This window comes from Dryobates pubescens, chromosome 1 (genome assembly GCF_014839835.1).
Source record: "Dryobates pubescens isolate bDryPub1 chromosome 1, bDryPub1.pri, whole genome shotgun sequence".
NCBI lineage: Eukaryota > Metazoa > Chordata > Aves > Piciformes > Picidae > Dryobates > Dryobates pubescens.
In genome coordinates, this window is record NC_071612.1 from 46,862,876 (window position 1) to 46,878,081 (window position 15,206).

Consider the following 15,206-nt stretch of genomic DNA (forward strand, 5'->3'; position numbering starts at 1 on the left):
CTCAAGCCTACCGGCCACTGCTCTCCACCGAGACTGAACTCCGTGCCTTGGTGTATGACCTGCTCCGAGAAACTTACTACTGGCTGACAGAGGATGGCGAGCTCTGCACTCACCTCCCAGGAAAGGGCACGCAGCCCCTCTATGCAGGTGGGGAGGAGTGAGGGGGCAGAATGCTGTAGTGGGGCTAAGATGGGTGCTGAGAGCCACCACAGCCTGGCCTTTCCTGTAGAGTAATGGGCAGCCTGGGTGTTGCCTTCTGGCCCAGAACAGGGGTGGTGTGCCTTAAATTGCTGTGTTTCTGCAGATGCTGGGGAGGTGAACAGCATCTCCATGGACTGGTTCACAGGACAGCTGTACTGGGCCAGCAGCCACCCTGCAGCCATCTGCACAGGGCTGGGTGATGGCCGGGGCTATGTGACGGTGCTGGGGAAGGATGTGGCACCAGAGCAGCTGACAGTACATCCATCTGCAAGGTGAGGAGCAAGTGAACCAGGGTTGTCACCAGGCTTCTGGGTGAGGAATACTGGTGCTGTGTTAGCACTGGTGTTATGCTGTGAAGTGAGTGAGTAGTGCTTGCCCCCAGGTCCATGTACTGGGTCAATCGTGGGCAGAGGGGCCGAACAGTCATTGCTGCAGCTGGCATGGATGGCTCAAACCGGCGGGAGCTCACAGTGGTGTCCATGGAAGAGCCTGTGGGGCTGACCCTGGACCACGTGGCTGGCAGGCTGTACTGGATTAGCGAGTACAAGGAGGTAGGGATGTGAAGCAGCAGTGCTCTGCCCCCACGAGGTGCTGGGAGGCAATGAGGTGGGAGTGGAGAGGGTGGCCCTGGTTCCCCTGTGGCTATGACATGGGAGGGAGCAGGGAGTGGTGCCCAGGTTTGGTACATAACCCTGGGCTGGGAGGGGTGAAAGCACCACGACAAGTCCTGTGGCTGCAGGACAGTACCAGGGTGTGGGGATGCCACATACTCATTGTGCCTCACCTTGTCCCTAGTCCATCGAGACACTGCGGGTGGATGGCCGTGGACGCCACTCCTTTCCTGCTGTCCTGGGGAGCAACACGGAGCCACTGGGCCTGGCTGTGTTTGAGAGCCGATTCTTCTGGACTGATGGCACAGAGCTGGTGTCAGCCACCCATGCCTCTCCTCAGGAGCATGCAGTGTTGCTCCATGCTCCTGTCTCAGCTTTCACTGTCCTGCACGCGCTGCGGCAGCCTCCTCGTGAGTACCCTGCAGGTTAACCCCACTAGTGTGGGGCTGGCAGCACCCACACCACTTCCCTGGGTGCTAAGGGAGAATATGCTGGTTCCTGAAGTTCACTGGGTCCTACCCAATGGCTCTTATGGTCCTGTGGCAAGAGTTTGTGGCATTGTGACAGACGGGACATATGAACCTGTAGGAAAGCTACCAAGCCCTATGGGTTTGAGTGGAGCTGAACCCTCCTATCTCATGAGACATTGCTACTCTGCCAGAGATAGCCAGCCCATACCCAGCCCCAGGACAGCTGGTGGTTTGGGGGTATTGGGAGATATGTGGGGGGTCATGGCTGCCTGAGCTCTTAATATCCCCTTGCTCCCAGGTGACACTGCTGCGTGTGCTCCAGGCTTGTGCAGTCACCTTTGCCTCCTGTCCCCTGTACACCCTCGGGGATACAAGTGTGCGTGTCCAGAGGGCCTCTTTCTTCTGCCCTCAGGGAAGTGTGCAGGTGAGCAGGGTCTGCACGGTCGGCTTGGCTGCCTGAGGTGGGATGCATCCCTGTGGGAGCTGGAGGTGGGCTGTAAAAGGCTGTGGCTTTGGTGGGATGATGTTCTCAGCACACACCAGTGCTGTTACATTTCTGTCTTGGTGACCCTGTCCAGCGTCCCTGGGGCCATGCTCACACACTGCCTTTGTACCCCACAGAGCTGTCCATCATGTTTGCATCAGGAAAGGCCATCTCCCTGGTGCAGGTAGGCCCTGGAGCACGCAGCAAACAAGTGCAGGAGTGGCAGGAGTCCCTTCACCTGCAAGATGTAGACTGGCAGAGGTCAGTGCTGTATGGGACAGATGATCGTGGGACACTGCTGCGTGTTGTGGGACACCCTGGGAGGAGAGAGGCCATTGTGACTGTGCTGCCAGGTGAGAGTCTATGGGGTCTATGCTCCATTTCCTAGTGCTCCATGAGTCCTGAGGATCTCCTCGGTGAACAGCACACTAGTATCATGTTGCCCATATCAGGGCTGTGCCGAGCCACTGGGGACCTGTGCCCTGGTTTTAGGGGCAGAGGGGACCCAGGTGGAGGAGCAGGGTCATGGAGCAGCCCTGTAACTGCTTGCCTGCTTACCCTTGCAAAGTCTGCTCTGCCCGTGTGGACATCCAGTCGGGGAATCTGTACTGGCTCGCATGTAACCGAAGGGACATCGGGGTGATCCACACATCTGACATGTCCTCACGCATCCTGCACCGTGCTCGCAGCAGCATCCAGCACCTCTTCTTGGACTGGCAGCGGGGCTTTCTGTACTGGCTAGCCCGTGGGCAGCCCCTGCAGCAGCTAAGCCTGGCTGGGGGTGCTCCGTGGGATGCCTGGAATGAAGTGTGGCCTGGAGACCTGCCTGCAGCCATGGATAGCAGAGCCTTCAGCCTGCTCTGGAGCTCAGCCCTAGGTGAGCCCTGGTGATCTCTGGAGCAGGGAACAGATTGCTATAGGCAGAAATGACCATCCATGCCCTGTATGCAATAGGTCCCTGCCTGGACAATGGGATGTTCATGGGGCAGACCCTGTCCCATGGCTGAGGTCTCTGCCATAGCTGTGGGTTGTGAAGGCACAGGGTGGGCCATGAGGGGTGCCTGTGGGCCTCAGGGGTCTACCATACCACTGTCTTACAGGCCTGCAGGCACTGAGTCTGACCAAGCGGCAAGCAGTCACCCTGACACCCAGCTGGTCCCATGGGCTTGCAGCTGCCTTCGAGCCATATGTAGTGTCAACAAATGGGACATCTCTGCTGCTGTGGGACCGGAGAACGCTGGCCCTTGTGCTATCTGTGTCAGCAGCAGATGTGCAGGGAGTGGTGGCTTTTGTGGCCTCAGAGCCACAGGCTGGTAAGAGTGGCCATGGCTCTGTGCCTGGTGCTTTACCTGAGGTGGCTGGGTGGTGGCCTGTGCTGCTCTGATCTGGGGCCGGATGCCTGCCTGTTGTTGGCATATGGAGTGCTCTCAGAGGTGCACAGGTTGTGGGGAGGGCACTGTCCCAAATCAAACTTATGTTCCTATGCCTATTCCTCTGCCAGTGCCACCAAGCAAGGGGTCTGTCTGGCCACTCTCTCCACCTGTGGTTACCACTATGAGAACAACCACAAGCACTACTGCTGTTGGGCCCACCACCTCTACTACCTCCACTACAAGACCTAAGCCAAGCAAGACCACCACTGTGCTCACCACTACTGCACTAACCAGCAAGGCTACCACACCAACCACCACCAGCCAGTCCACATCAACCAAAACCACCACTATGCCAACCACCACACGGACCACACCAACCAGAACCACCACTGTGAGGCTAGCTACTACCAGCACCATCAGCACCACCATCACTCAGTCCTTGTCTAAGACCACTGCTCCATGGACAACTAGTACCACCCAGCGCCTAACCAGGCCTGCATGGGTAGTGACACCTACTCCAGCCCTCTCCTCCAGCCCTGGACACCATTTGACCCCAGTCCCCAGCCTGTCCTGCCCACGAACTCATGTGCCCTGCCGTGATGGTACTGAGTGTGTGGCGCAGGAATATGTATGTGATGGGGAGAAGGACTGTGCAGATGGCTCTGATGAGGATGGGTGTGCCCAGCTCTGCAACATCCAAGGTAGGAGCTGGTTTTTTTGTCTCCTGCACAGCTGAGTCACCTTGTGCCAGGGTTGCTGGCTGATTCCTGGTGGGGTTGGTGGGATGGGGCCCTGAGAATGTCTGAGTGTAATCTGGGCTTTGATGCTTGTGAGGTGGCATACTGGTTTCTTGGCACTGGGCTGGAGTGCTGTCAGAAAGGGACAAGGCTGGCCTCATGGTGACCTAAGCATGGCTGAGCTGAAATTGCCTCATTTGCCTTGCTTGGGACCTGGGCTGCTGAAGATACACTGAGTAGAAGGGACCAAGACATGTCACTGTAGTGTGGTGCCATTCTAGGTCTCTGTGGAGCCAGCAGAGGGTCTGGTCACCCTAGCTGCCTACTTCAGGCTTAGCAAAGCCCCTTGTCTCCCCAGGGGCCTTCCACTGTGCAAGTGGAGCCATGTGCATCAGGGCTGAGGAGCACTGTGATGGGGTGCCACAGTGCCCTGATGCCTCGGATGAGAAAGGATGCTGGAGCCCTACACAGGAGTGTGCCCTGCGCTGCGATGCTGCCACCCACTGCATCCCTGAGAGCTGGCTGTGTGATGGCCATGCTGACTGCCTGGACCAAGCTGATGAGCAGAACTGTGGTAAGACCCTTGAACTGGGTGGGACAGGGGCTTCTGGGGGTTGCCTGCCCCACAGGTGGATGCACCAGGTTTCCTGTGTGTCCAGGAGGAGGCCACTGTGCAGGGCAACTTGCTGAGCAGATGGAGGGGCTGGACCCTGCTCAGTGCCATGCTTGTGCTGGTGGGATGGGTAAAAGAGTGAGGATAGTGCCCCTGCTCAGCCCTGGCCCTGCCTGCAGCGCCAAGGGAGTGCAGCCCAGCCGAGTTCTCCTGCCAGAGCGGGCAGTGCGTGGCCCTGGCCCTGCGCTGCGACGGTGACCATGACTGCCGGGACGGCTCCGACGAGGAGGGCTGTGCGGTGCCCCGGCCGCTGCTCTGCCGCGCGGGGGAGGTGGCCTGTGCCCGCAGCGGGCAGTGTGTGCCGGAGGCCTGGCGCTGCGATGGGGCCGCTGACTGCAGGGACGGCACAGACGAGCAGGTGGGTAGGGTGATGGGGATGCAGTCTGTCCCTGCTTGCTCTTGAGAGGGCTGGTGCCCCTATTCATCCTCTGGTCTTGCAGGGCTGTCCCCAGGAGAAAGATCTTTGTGGGGACCGGCAGTGGAGCTGCTCCCACGGCCACGAGTGCATCCCTGATGTCTGGCGCTGCGATGGAGAGAGTGACTGCAGGGATGGCAGCGACGAGGCTGGCTGTGAGGAACACCTGCTTTTATGCCCTCTCGGTCTTGCCCAGGCATGGTTGGTGGGTGGCCAGCACAGAGAGAGGTGGGGATGTGTCTGTGCCACTGTGAAAGGCCCTTTGTGCAACATGTTTGCCTGTTCCCAGCATCTGTGCTGGCCAAAGGCCCCAGATCACTGTTGCCCCTGTAGGTATGGTGGCCTTAGGATTAGGGTGGCCTGAAGCCAGGAGACCGGCACAACCCTGGATGTGGCTTCAGTGAGCCCTGGGCACCCTGTGGGAGCACTAAATCTGCCACAGCTGAGCAAGAGGAGGTGGTGGACAAGGCTGAGGGCAGCCTTCCCTATGTTCCTGCAGGCCAGCCTGCTCCCTGCCAGAGTCACGAGTACCCGTGTGAGCTGGGGGCCTGTCTGAATGCATCCCTGGTGTGTGATGGCCAGCAAAACTGCGCAGATGGCTCGGATGAGGGGGGCAACTGCTCTGTGCCCTGCCAGCGGTCCTGCACTCATCTCTGCCACCCCTCACCTCAAGGCCCTGTGAGTGCCAGCAGCTCTGGTCCAGGGGCTTACCCTGCCTTGCTGCCCTTGCTGCAAGAGGGAACATCCTGTGTCTCCAGAGGGGAACCCTGATGGCCCCTTTCCCCATAGCGGTGCTGGTGTGACCGGGGCTATCGGCTAGCCGAGGATGGTCTGTCCTGCATAGACATAGACGAGTGCACAGAGTGGAGTGAGGGAGCCTGCAGCCAGACATGCCTCAATGTCCCAGGGTCCTACAGCTGTGGCTGCCTTCCTGGCTACCTGCTGGAGCCTGACAATACAGTCTGCAAACTCACTGGTAAGCCCTTGGGATGGTCAAGGAGCACTGAGAGTCCCTGGCATTCTAGGGTACACCAGGAGCCAATGGGTACCTGTCCCCCTGTGCCTGCTCCCCATGGGGAACCTTGTAGTCCTGTGAATAGCTCTATCCCCACTGCCTCATAGCGTCCCAGGCTCTGCTCAGCTATAAGGTGCTGCTTGTCAGTCAGTTGCCAGTCAGAAAATCCATCTGCACTAGCTGGGCAATGTGCTGTGTGGTAGGGCTGAGTGTGATCAGTCTCCAGTGTCTCTGAGTGCTGGGGCCATGGGGCCACCAGTTTTGAGCAAGGTCTGGGTGGTTCTGTGTTGCCCCAGGACCAGAGCCCATGCTGCTGGTGGCTGTGCAGTCAGAGGTGTTGTCCTACGGCTTGCGAAGTGGGCGAGAGGAGGTGCTACTGGCCACTGACAAGGATCGTGTTGTCTTCTCACTTGACTATGACCCAATGGAGAGAAAAGTCTTGTGGATGGACCTAGCCACAGAGAGCATCCGCTGGCAGGACCTTGACTCGGGCAGGAAAGGCACACTGGTAAAAGGTAGGCAGTGACAGTGTGGGTTTAGCAGAGGTGGCCTCTCCACGGCTGTGCAGTCTCCAGATTACAGTGGAGTGCCAGCCTGTGTCCCTTTGTGTGGAAAGGTGCTGGCAAGAGTAGGGTTGGGAGGAGCTGGAGCTCCTAGGATGGAGGTGACCTGGGCTGAGAACACTGTGCCAGAGAACAATGCAATTGTCAGCCCATGGGTGCTGACTCAGGTATGTTGCAGGTGTGAGATCAGACTGTATAGCAGTGGACTGGCTTGGGAGGAACCTGTACTGGACAGACGGAGCAGCAGGGCAGGTGCTGGCCACTCGCCTTGGGGCTGCTTGGAGAGGGATACCAGAGTACACTGTGGTGATGGATGGTAACCTGGACCAGCCCCACTCCCTGGTGCTCCAGCCTCTGGCAGGGTAAGGCTAGGACAAGAGGACATGGAGATCTCTTTTCCATCCCTGCCCTGCCCTATTTTCCTACATGGAAGCAAGTGACAGAGTGGGAAGAGTTGGGATGGTCTCATCTGGGTGCTGTTAGGGCTGTGTGACTAGAGAAGATGGAGCCCAGGCACTTGCCTCTGCACTGAGTGGATCTCTTAGTGCATCTCTTATAGAATGGGAAGCTCTGCACCGCTCCTTTTGTCTGCCCTGCTACAGGGATGATGTTGTGGCAGGTCTGTGGGTCAGCACCTTTCTTCTCACCAGGCTGCTGTACTGGTCAGAGGTGGGGAGCCACCCACGGCTGATGGAGGCCACCATGGATGGGAGTCGACAGCACGTGCTGCTGGCCCAGGGTCTGGGCTGGCCCACAGCACTGGCCCTTGACCTCACAACCTCGAGGATCTTCTGGCTGGATGAGAAGCTGGGCAGCATTGGTTCTGCACATCTGGATGGTACCAGTGTGAAGGTATGTGGTGGGACTCCAGTGATGGGGCCCTGATGAGGGCCAGGGTGGGTGCTAACAGCCTCTCTGCCAGGTTCTGCAACTGGGCTGGGTCCAGAGCCCCTTCGCGGCGGCTGTATGTGAGGGGCATCTCTACTGGTCAGACAGCAAGACGTGGTCTGTGCAGCAAGTGGACAAGGCCAGTGGCAAGAACAGAACCATACTGCTTAAGCGACATGGGCAGCCCCACGGCCTCCAGGTATGTATCTGGGGGAGCCCTGAACCCTGCCACACCAGCTCTGCTAGGATTCCCACCCTGCATGGCCCTGCTGTCTTCTAAGTGCCGAGACATTGGGAGCTGGTACCCACATCTCAGTGGTACTTGGGCAGCAGTCCCTGTGGTCAAGCATCTCTGGTCCTTTTGGAGCATGTCTGCCTCACCATCCTGCCCCCACCTGGGCCACATTCAGGCTGCAGGAGCATGGCAGGGTGCCAGCTGTGCTCAGCTGGGTGCTGGTGGGGGTGTGAAGCTAAGCCCGACCTTCCCACAGGTGATGCACCCAGCCCTGCACCCTGTAGTTCCTAACCCTTGTGCCACACGTGGCTGCTCCCACCTGTGCCTGCTGAGCTCCAGACACGCTGGGCGGTGCCGGTGTCCCACCGGGCTAACACTGGCCGATGATGAGACCACCTGCCTACCCCTCCGAGATTCAGCCTTTGCCCTCCTGGTGTCCCCAGCAGCTGTGGCGCAGGTACTGTCCATAGCTGGTTCTGGGGTCTGCTGTCCTCACTGCTGTCAGAGGAGCGGGGTTCCCATCCTACTGCTGCCTTCTTCTCCAGGTCTACCTGAAGGACTTGCCCACAACATCTGTACCTCAAGGCCTTCCTCCACGCCGGGCCCTGCCCTTGGCCAAGGTGGGCCACCTGACAGCCATTGACTATGCAGTGAAAGACAAGAGCCTGTACTTTGCAGAGCTGGGGAACGACTCCATCAGGCTGCTGCGCATGAAGGACCGGGGCCGCCTGTCCTGGAAAAAGGTGGTGGCTGTGGAGGGTGCGGTGACGTCCCTGGCCGTGGACTGGCTGAGTGGCAACCTGTACTGGATTGAGGGGCAGCCACCAAGCATCTACGTGGCAGCTCCTGGGGGGCGGTGGACCCTGGAGCTGCTCAACAAGGGGTTGAAGAGTGCTGCCTGGCTGGCACTGTGCCCTCGTGCCTCCACTATGTGCTTTGTCACAGCGTCCAGCAGCCAGGGGCCTAGTGCCACAGTGGAGTGCGCGGCCATGGATGGCACTGGCCGCAGAGCAGTCTGGAAGAGAGCCAGGGCTCCTGTTGGCCTTGCCTTTGGGGGTGCTGGCACCCGGCTGTACTGGGCAGACCGTGGTGAGTGTGAGATGAGGCACTGCGGGGGGGCAACAGTGGCACATGCACTTGGTCCACAGCCTGACATGGTCTTGAGGGCAGTGCAGAGCCCTCTGTGCCACTGCATCTGAAGTTCCTGCATCTGTGCCCTGTAGGGAGAGGCACCATCAGCAGCATTGAACTGGATGGATCCCACTTCAGGGTGGTGCGGGAAGGGCTGCACAGCCTCTCACTCTTTGCTGCTGGTGAAGGCTTTCTGCTCTGGAGTACAACCTCAACCAATGGTGAGCCTGTTTGTAGCCTGTTGTGCTCTGCCCAGCATCTACTGTTGTATTAGGGCACTGGGGTCTCTTCCAGTCCCTGTGGGGTACAGGCTTCCCTTCCCTGGGGTGAAGGGCAGGCTGGGGGACCCCACCTCCTGTCCCAGGCATCCTTGCAGAAGGAGGTGGAGCAATGCTGACCCCATGTGTTTCCAGGCTCCAACAAGGTCTGGTACAGCCAGCTGGAGCGAGGTGAGAGCTGGTGGTTCCCTATGGAGGAGGAGTTAGTAGCCATGAGAATTTACAGCCCGTTCTCACAGGAAGGTGAGTCTGAGGCTGCCCCAGGCCGGGGCATCTAGAGGGTGGAGCTGTGCCCTGGGGTGGCCATACTAACCCGTGTTCTTTTGGCAGGCACCAATGGCTGTGCAAAGAGCAATGGGGGCTGTGCACAACTCTGTCTGCCCAACCCTGCAGGGCGACTGTGTCACTGCTCCCCCGGCTACCACCTGGTGCATGGGGTGGCATGTACACCGGCAGTGCCCTGCCCAGCCCCCCTGCAAGCCTGTCCTGACCTCCAGAGTTGCATCTCTGGAGAGCAGGTCTGCGATGGGCACCCTGACTGCACTGACGGCTCCGATGAGTCTGACTGTGAGTGCTTGTGTGCAGCTGGGTGTGCAGAGGCCCTGGCTGGACACAGGGGGCTCTGGCCCAGCCTCCTCCAGTTTGGGAAGGGGGATCTCACTTGGGTCTCTCTACTTACCTATACCCATCTCTCCAGGCTCCTCTGTGAAGGTGGGAACGCAGCTCCCCGTGGTGGCACCATCGGGAATGTCTCATGTGGAGGAACAGAAACCAGCCTCACCCCCAGCTGCAGCCAAGCCTTGGCAGCCCACCTCCAGCCTGTCTGCAACACCTGGCTCCCAGGAGCACCGAGAGCCCTTCCTGGTAACTCCCAGCACTGAGGAGGTGCTGGGAGCCATGCCATGCAGCAGCGAGATGTGTAACCTGCGTGGGGACTGTGCCATCGAGGCTGGGCAAGTGACATGCCACTGTGCCCTGGGCTATCGTGGCGACTACTGTGAGGAGGCAGAGGTGCAGCCGGTTGCAGGACCGATCGCCCTGGGGGTGGTTGTGCTCCTGCTGCTTGCTGCTGCTGCTGTGGGCGCCCTGGCCTACATGCGGAAGCGAGATAAGAGAAAAAGGTGAGCTCTGGGGCTGGGCCACGTACAGCTGGAGATGGAGAGAGACAGGGTCTCCTTCTCCAGGGACAGCATGGTGTCCTGGGGCACTCCTGGGCTATGTGATCACCCTTGCAGGCTGTTAACCAGGGGTTGTGGCAGTACCTCAGGATCTGCCCCGTCTCTAGGAGATAGCCATGACATCCTTGGTGTACCTTTTTTCCTTCCCAGGACTTCAAGCACTGCTTCCACTCGGGTACTGACCTTGTACCACCGTGAAAGTGACCCTGAGGAAGAAGATGAGGAAGATGAGGAAGAGCTTCCCCCCAAGAGTGATACCTTTGTGAATGAAGCTTATGATGGGAAAGAGGTGAGCAGCATCTGGAGCAGGCCCCGATAGGGACCCTTCTGCCATCCTGGGGCTCCTTAAGGCCCTCCGCATATGCAAATTCCTCCCCAGGCTCAGCACTGGCATGGTGTCCACTCTTGTGGCAAGCTTTGCCCTCCTCCTGGGGAAAAGGGGCAAGACCTGGGGGTGGCTAGGGTCTGGCTGGCACAGAGTCTGTCCTGCTTGGCCCGTGGCTGAAACCTCTGTGCTAAGGTGTGGGGTTAGCCCATGGAGGCTGGCTCAGACTCATCCCTGATGCAGCTGTCTGTGATCTCTGCAGGAGCTGCCAGCACCACTGAGGAAAGGACCATCTCGCCCCAACACTGTAGTTTCATAAAAGAATGATGTGCAGCACCCTTGGTACTGTTGTGGTCTGTGTGTGAGCCGGGGAGGGGAGGCCAATTTGCTCTTCCTACATCTTGAAGCTCTAGGGAACTTGGAAGTCCAGAGCAAAATGTTTTGGAAGGTGTTTCAGGAAGCCTCCAGTTCCAACACATTCTCTGCAGCCATTGCTGCAGGGTGCATCCTATACCACCCCTTAACCACACTTAGGGCATCTCCATCCACTGTTCCTCTACAGCAAGGTGTAGCTTGCTGACCAGGGTGCTTTGGACTCACCTGCAGTTGGAATCTGGCTCAACAGCTCTACAAGGAAGCTGCCTTGGCTCCTGCCCTGTTATGCAGGGTGCTGAGCAGAGTTTTATAGTGCAGTTCTGACCTCCTGAGTGTCCCTTACAAACCAGCAAGACCAGTTTTACCACCTCACACCAATTTAATGAGGAAAAGGAAATTGTGTGCTGTTTTTTCCTCCAGTGATCTCTGTTTTGGTTTTAACTCCGGTGAAACTGTTGTGCTCAAGGAAGAAGAAACCTCTTCCAGAGCTGATTTTGAATGCAGGGGGAAAGTCTATGAAGAAGGTGCTATAAAAGCTACCTGTTCTCTTTCACAGACCTTTCCTGTCTGCTTCAGGCAAAGCACAGGAGAGCTGGCCACTGGCTCTCAGCCCAGCCTGCCTAGCAGAAAGCCCATGGCCATCCCACAGCACAGACCTGTTCCTCTTCTTTTGCTATTTGTATGGCCCTGAGCTGAGCAGAGACATGGGCAGTGTTCCCCTCTCCTATTCTGAGACCTGAAGGCTACATGTGGCTGACCTGTACTTTCCTCATGTGGGACCATCGGAGCTGCTGTTGCCCAAGCTGCTGCATGGTGCAGGAGGATGAGCTAAAAGCTGTGTGGAGGGACTGGTGCTAGGGCTGGTCCTCAACCCAGCACAGTTTTGGCACAGTTGTGGAACCTGGAGTGTGGCAGGCTTTTGAGGAAGTTGCAGGAATTCAAGCCAGATCCTCAATCTTGTTTTCAATCTGCTTTGAGGTGCCCCAAGGATGGGCAGGAGCCAGTGCTGCTCTTAGTGTCAGGCTGGCAGGCTCGCCAGTGCCTGCTGCTGTCTGTGCTGGGGCTACAAGTCAGAGTCACAAGGTAGGGTGCTCTTCCCGTGCCGGTCATATCGCTCATCCTCCAGCACATCCCAGGGATTGTGGTAAGCCCCAATGGTGGAGGGTGGCACAGCCTCTGGCACAGGGGTAGGGGACAGTTTAGTAGTCCTGTGCTCCTTGCAGCAGTGATGGAAGCTGAGGGCAAGTGCCAGCCCCCCCAGGATCTCCAGGCAGCTTCCCAAGTAGCTCAGCACCACACTGTAGCCTACAACCAGTGTGCTGTCAGCTGGTGCAGGCAGCACCCACAGCTCATGGGTGTACCAGGAGGGAGGTATGAGGCTCAGCAGCCCTGAGAGGAGCAGCACAAGTCCTGCCACACCAGCCAGTATGTGCCGTGGCTCCTTTTGCCAGCAGCGAACTCCCAGGGCAGCCACCACCAAGCCTAAGAGAGTGAGCACCAGCGAGGTGGGCATCAGTCCTTGGGCTGCCCTCACAGGCACCTTCTCAAAGTAGCCCAGCTCATCAGCCTGCCCACAGAGGCGGTCATGGCTGCTCTGCCGCTCACTGCACATGTCCCAGATGCCCTGTTCCCAGATGAGGTCAACAGGCTGGTTAGGTATGAGGCTCACCTGCCTCCAGTTGGGTGCCAGTGTGCCTATGAGTGTCAGCAGGAGCCCGCAGGGGCAGAGCACCAGCCCCACGATCATCGCTGTTGGCGTCCGCATGCCAGAGGTGAGTCAAGCAGTCTTCCGTGTGCTTCTGGTCGCCAGAGGCAAAGGTCCGGGGGGAATCTGGGAGCCCGGGAGCTCTTTGTTGCTGCCCGTCAGCCGGGCAGAAGAGGTGGCACCAGCGCGCCAGGCTGCTCGGTGCAGGCAGGGGTATCCTCTGGCAGGGCAGCAGTCTCAGAGCCTCGCGTACCGTGGGGCAACCCACGGAGCTACGTCCAGCGCTGCGGGAGGGTGCCAGCAGCAGGAGGAAGTGCAGCCAGGGAGGAGCTTGGCGCAGGCTGGAGCCCGGTACCCTGGCAGAGCAAGCAGCGGACTGGGTGCTGTGACAGGCTGCCCCTCCCTGAGCTGGGCGGGGGGCGGGAGCGGGCAGCCCTCCCCAGGCTGCTGGCTGGGTGCCGGGGCAGGCAGCCCTTTTCCGGGCTGCTTGCGGGGACAGCCCTCCCCGGGCTGCAAACGACGCTGGGGCGTCGCAGCCTCACGCTGGGGCTTGGCAGCGCCTGGTCCCGATTACTCCCTGCTGTAGAAGCACAGGACCCTTTTGTGACTTGCTTAATTAGACCGACTGCTAACTTAATTTACTATGAAAAGAATTTATGAAAATCATTACCTAAGATGAAATGCTAGCAGGCGGTAAGGACCACGGGGTCGTCCCCAGGCACAGGAGACTTTCCCAGACCCTAGCCTTCATATTCTTGCACTTCATCCCAGCAAGCATCTCCCTGTCCTTCAGGGACCACTCCTGAGATTGGCCCTGCTCTTTCATTCCCAGATTGTGCTCAGAGGCCACCCCCAGGCGCAGCAGCCTGGCTCTCAGCACGAAAAGTTCCTGGAATGCCCAGTGAGACAGGTATGGGAAGTCACCACATCTAAGAACCCCTATGTGGGGTTTCAAGTCCTCAAAAGCGCTGGTTTTGGGCCACTGCAAATTTCCCTGAGTCTCTGCCAGTCACGCTGAGCCCAAAAGAGGGCAGCATCCTCTGGATTAACTTTGGACGAGAACCCTCAGCTGACTCGGAGGGCTGGCTGCAGGTGTGCCCCACAGCATCTCTGCATTGCTAGTTTCGTGGCCACCTGGAGGCCTGGCTGGGTCTGCGCTGTCCCAGCTGCTCCCCGGCTCCCTTCCCACTCCTCCATCCTTACAGCCACTCCCCGAGTGCCCCAATGCTCTTCTCTGGGGGCGCTGGATCGTTTCAGGGATAGATTGCAGAGCTGTTGCTCACTGAATCTCAGTCTAGCTGGGAAGGCAGGGGTGGGTTGGACTTGGCCAGGAGCTCATGTGCCCAGCTGCATCTGCAGGGCAGCAATGCTGACAACCAACAGTGGGCAGCTCTAGACCAGGGCACTTAGCTTTGTCCTATGCAGCAATTAGTTTGCTCTCTTCATCTGAGAAACTACGTTCAGGATTGCTGGTTCTTTTTCTGTCCCTTTAACTTTTTAAACTTTTACCCCACTCCAGGCATTGACTCCATGCCAAGCCACCCAGTACTGCCCTTGGAGCTGTGCATCCAACTGACACACCAAAAGCTGCCTGCCTGACGTGTTGCCTGAGGCTGCCTTCTGCCATGGTGCCTCTTCCACTGATGGGAGCAGTGCTTAAGAAGCCTGAAGTCCTGGCTTTTGCGGGAGGCTGTGTTTTCTTTTCCATTTGGATGCAAGGACCTTCTGCTCACAATGCAAAAGGTGCTACAGATATTTCCTCCTTGGGCTTTGTAGTGTCTGCTCTAGGGTGCCCCTCCTTGAGGCACATTCCTTCTCCTCTCATCTGCACCCTCAGTGATGCTGTCCCTCTTGGCCTCAGTGCCACAGACTTGGGTTTGGGATGTGACTACTGCTTGAATCTGCAGAACCAAATAGACGTTGGGTGCTGGAGGCATCACAATTAAGGTCAGGTTTAACAACCTGGGGCTTTCCAGTTCATTAATAATGCCCATGAGGATGCATCTTCCCTTTGGGCTGGTGCCCAGGCTTCTGATTGCGGGGCAACAATAAGCAAATCAGGCGTTGTGGCGCTGATGCTGGATGACCTGCCCTGAGTAAGCTGGGGAAGGAAACAGGATTAACAGAGCTGTTTCCCGGTGCCACAAAGTTAGAGATTGTTCATTCCTTCCCTTTTGCTTTCTAATGAGGCGATATGAAAAGCCATTCAAAGCGCAGCCTGGCCCTTTCCAAGCTCTAGGGAAGCATTTAAAGCCATATGGTCGTACAGATAAAATGGTCTGGCTGAAACTGCTTTCCTTCCCATATTTCCCTAGCTGCTGGGTGGGGAGAGCCATCTTACTTGGTGTTTTCTACTTCTCTGAGGCTGTGACTTAGTTTTTCCTACCTTGGCAAAGTGATTTGTGTAAGAAAATGATGGAAACTTTATCCAAGCCTGGTTCAGTTGGCTTGCACTTTTTTTTTTCTTTTTTAACCACCCTTTTCCCACTTTGTGAATTGAAGGAGCAGCAGAGGGCCTTGAGCTAATTGGAACTGGAAGAAAGCCAGGG

At 58.0% G+C, this 15,206-nt stretch overlaps 2 protein-coding genes across 2 annotated transcripts; one reads left to right on the forward strand and one right to left on the reverse strand.

Annotated features, from left to right (window-relative positions):
• The first annotated feature begins 5,098 nt into the window (after positions 1 to 5,098).
• On the forward strand, positions 5,099 to 10,896 carry LOC104298686 (low-density lipoprotein receptor-related protein 2). The gene is made up of 15 exons (XM_054175150.1): positions 5,099 to 5,165; positions 5,464 to 5,642; positions 5,754 to 5,940; positions 6,276 to 6,494; positions 6,721 to 6,904; positions 7,145 to 7,394; positions 7,465 to 7,629; positions 7,922 to 8,122; positions 8,211 to 8,754; positions 8,889 to 9,017; positions 9,210 to 9,317; positions 9,405 to 9,641; positions 9,772 to 10,195; positions 10,403 to 10,541; positions 10,840 to 10,896. The coding sequence occupies exons 1-15, from the start codon at positions 5,099 to 5,101 to the stop codon at positions 10,894 to 10,896; spliced, it is 3,090 nt and encodes a 1,029-aa protein (XP_054031125.1).
• Positions 10,897 to 12,015: 1,119 nt separating this feature from the next.
• On the reverse strand, positions 12,016 to 12,717 carry CLDN23 (claudin 23). Its single transcript, XM_009898181.2, has one exon. The coding sequence runs from the start codon at positions 12,715 to 12,717 to the stop codon at positions 12,016 to 12,018; it is 702 nt and encodes a 233-aa protein (XP_009896483.1).
• Between the last annotated feature and the right edge of the window lie 2,489 nt (positions 12,718 to 15,206).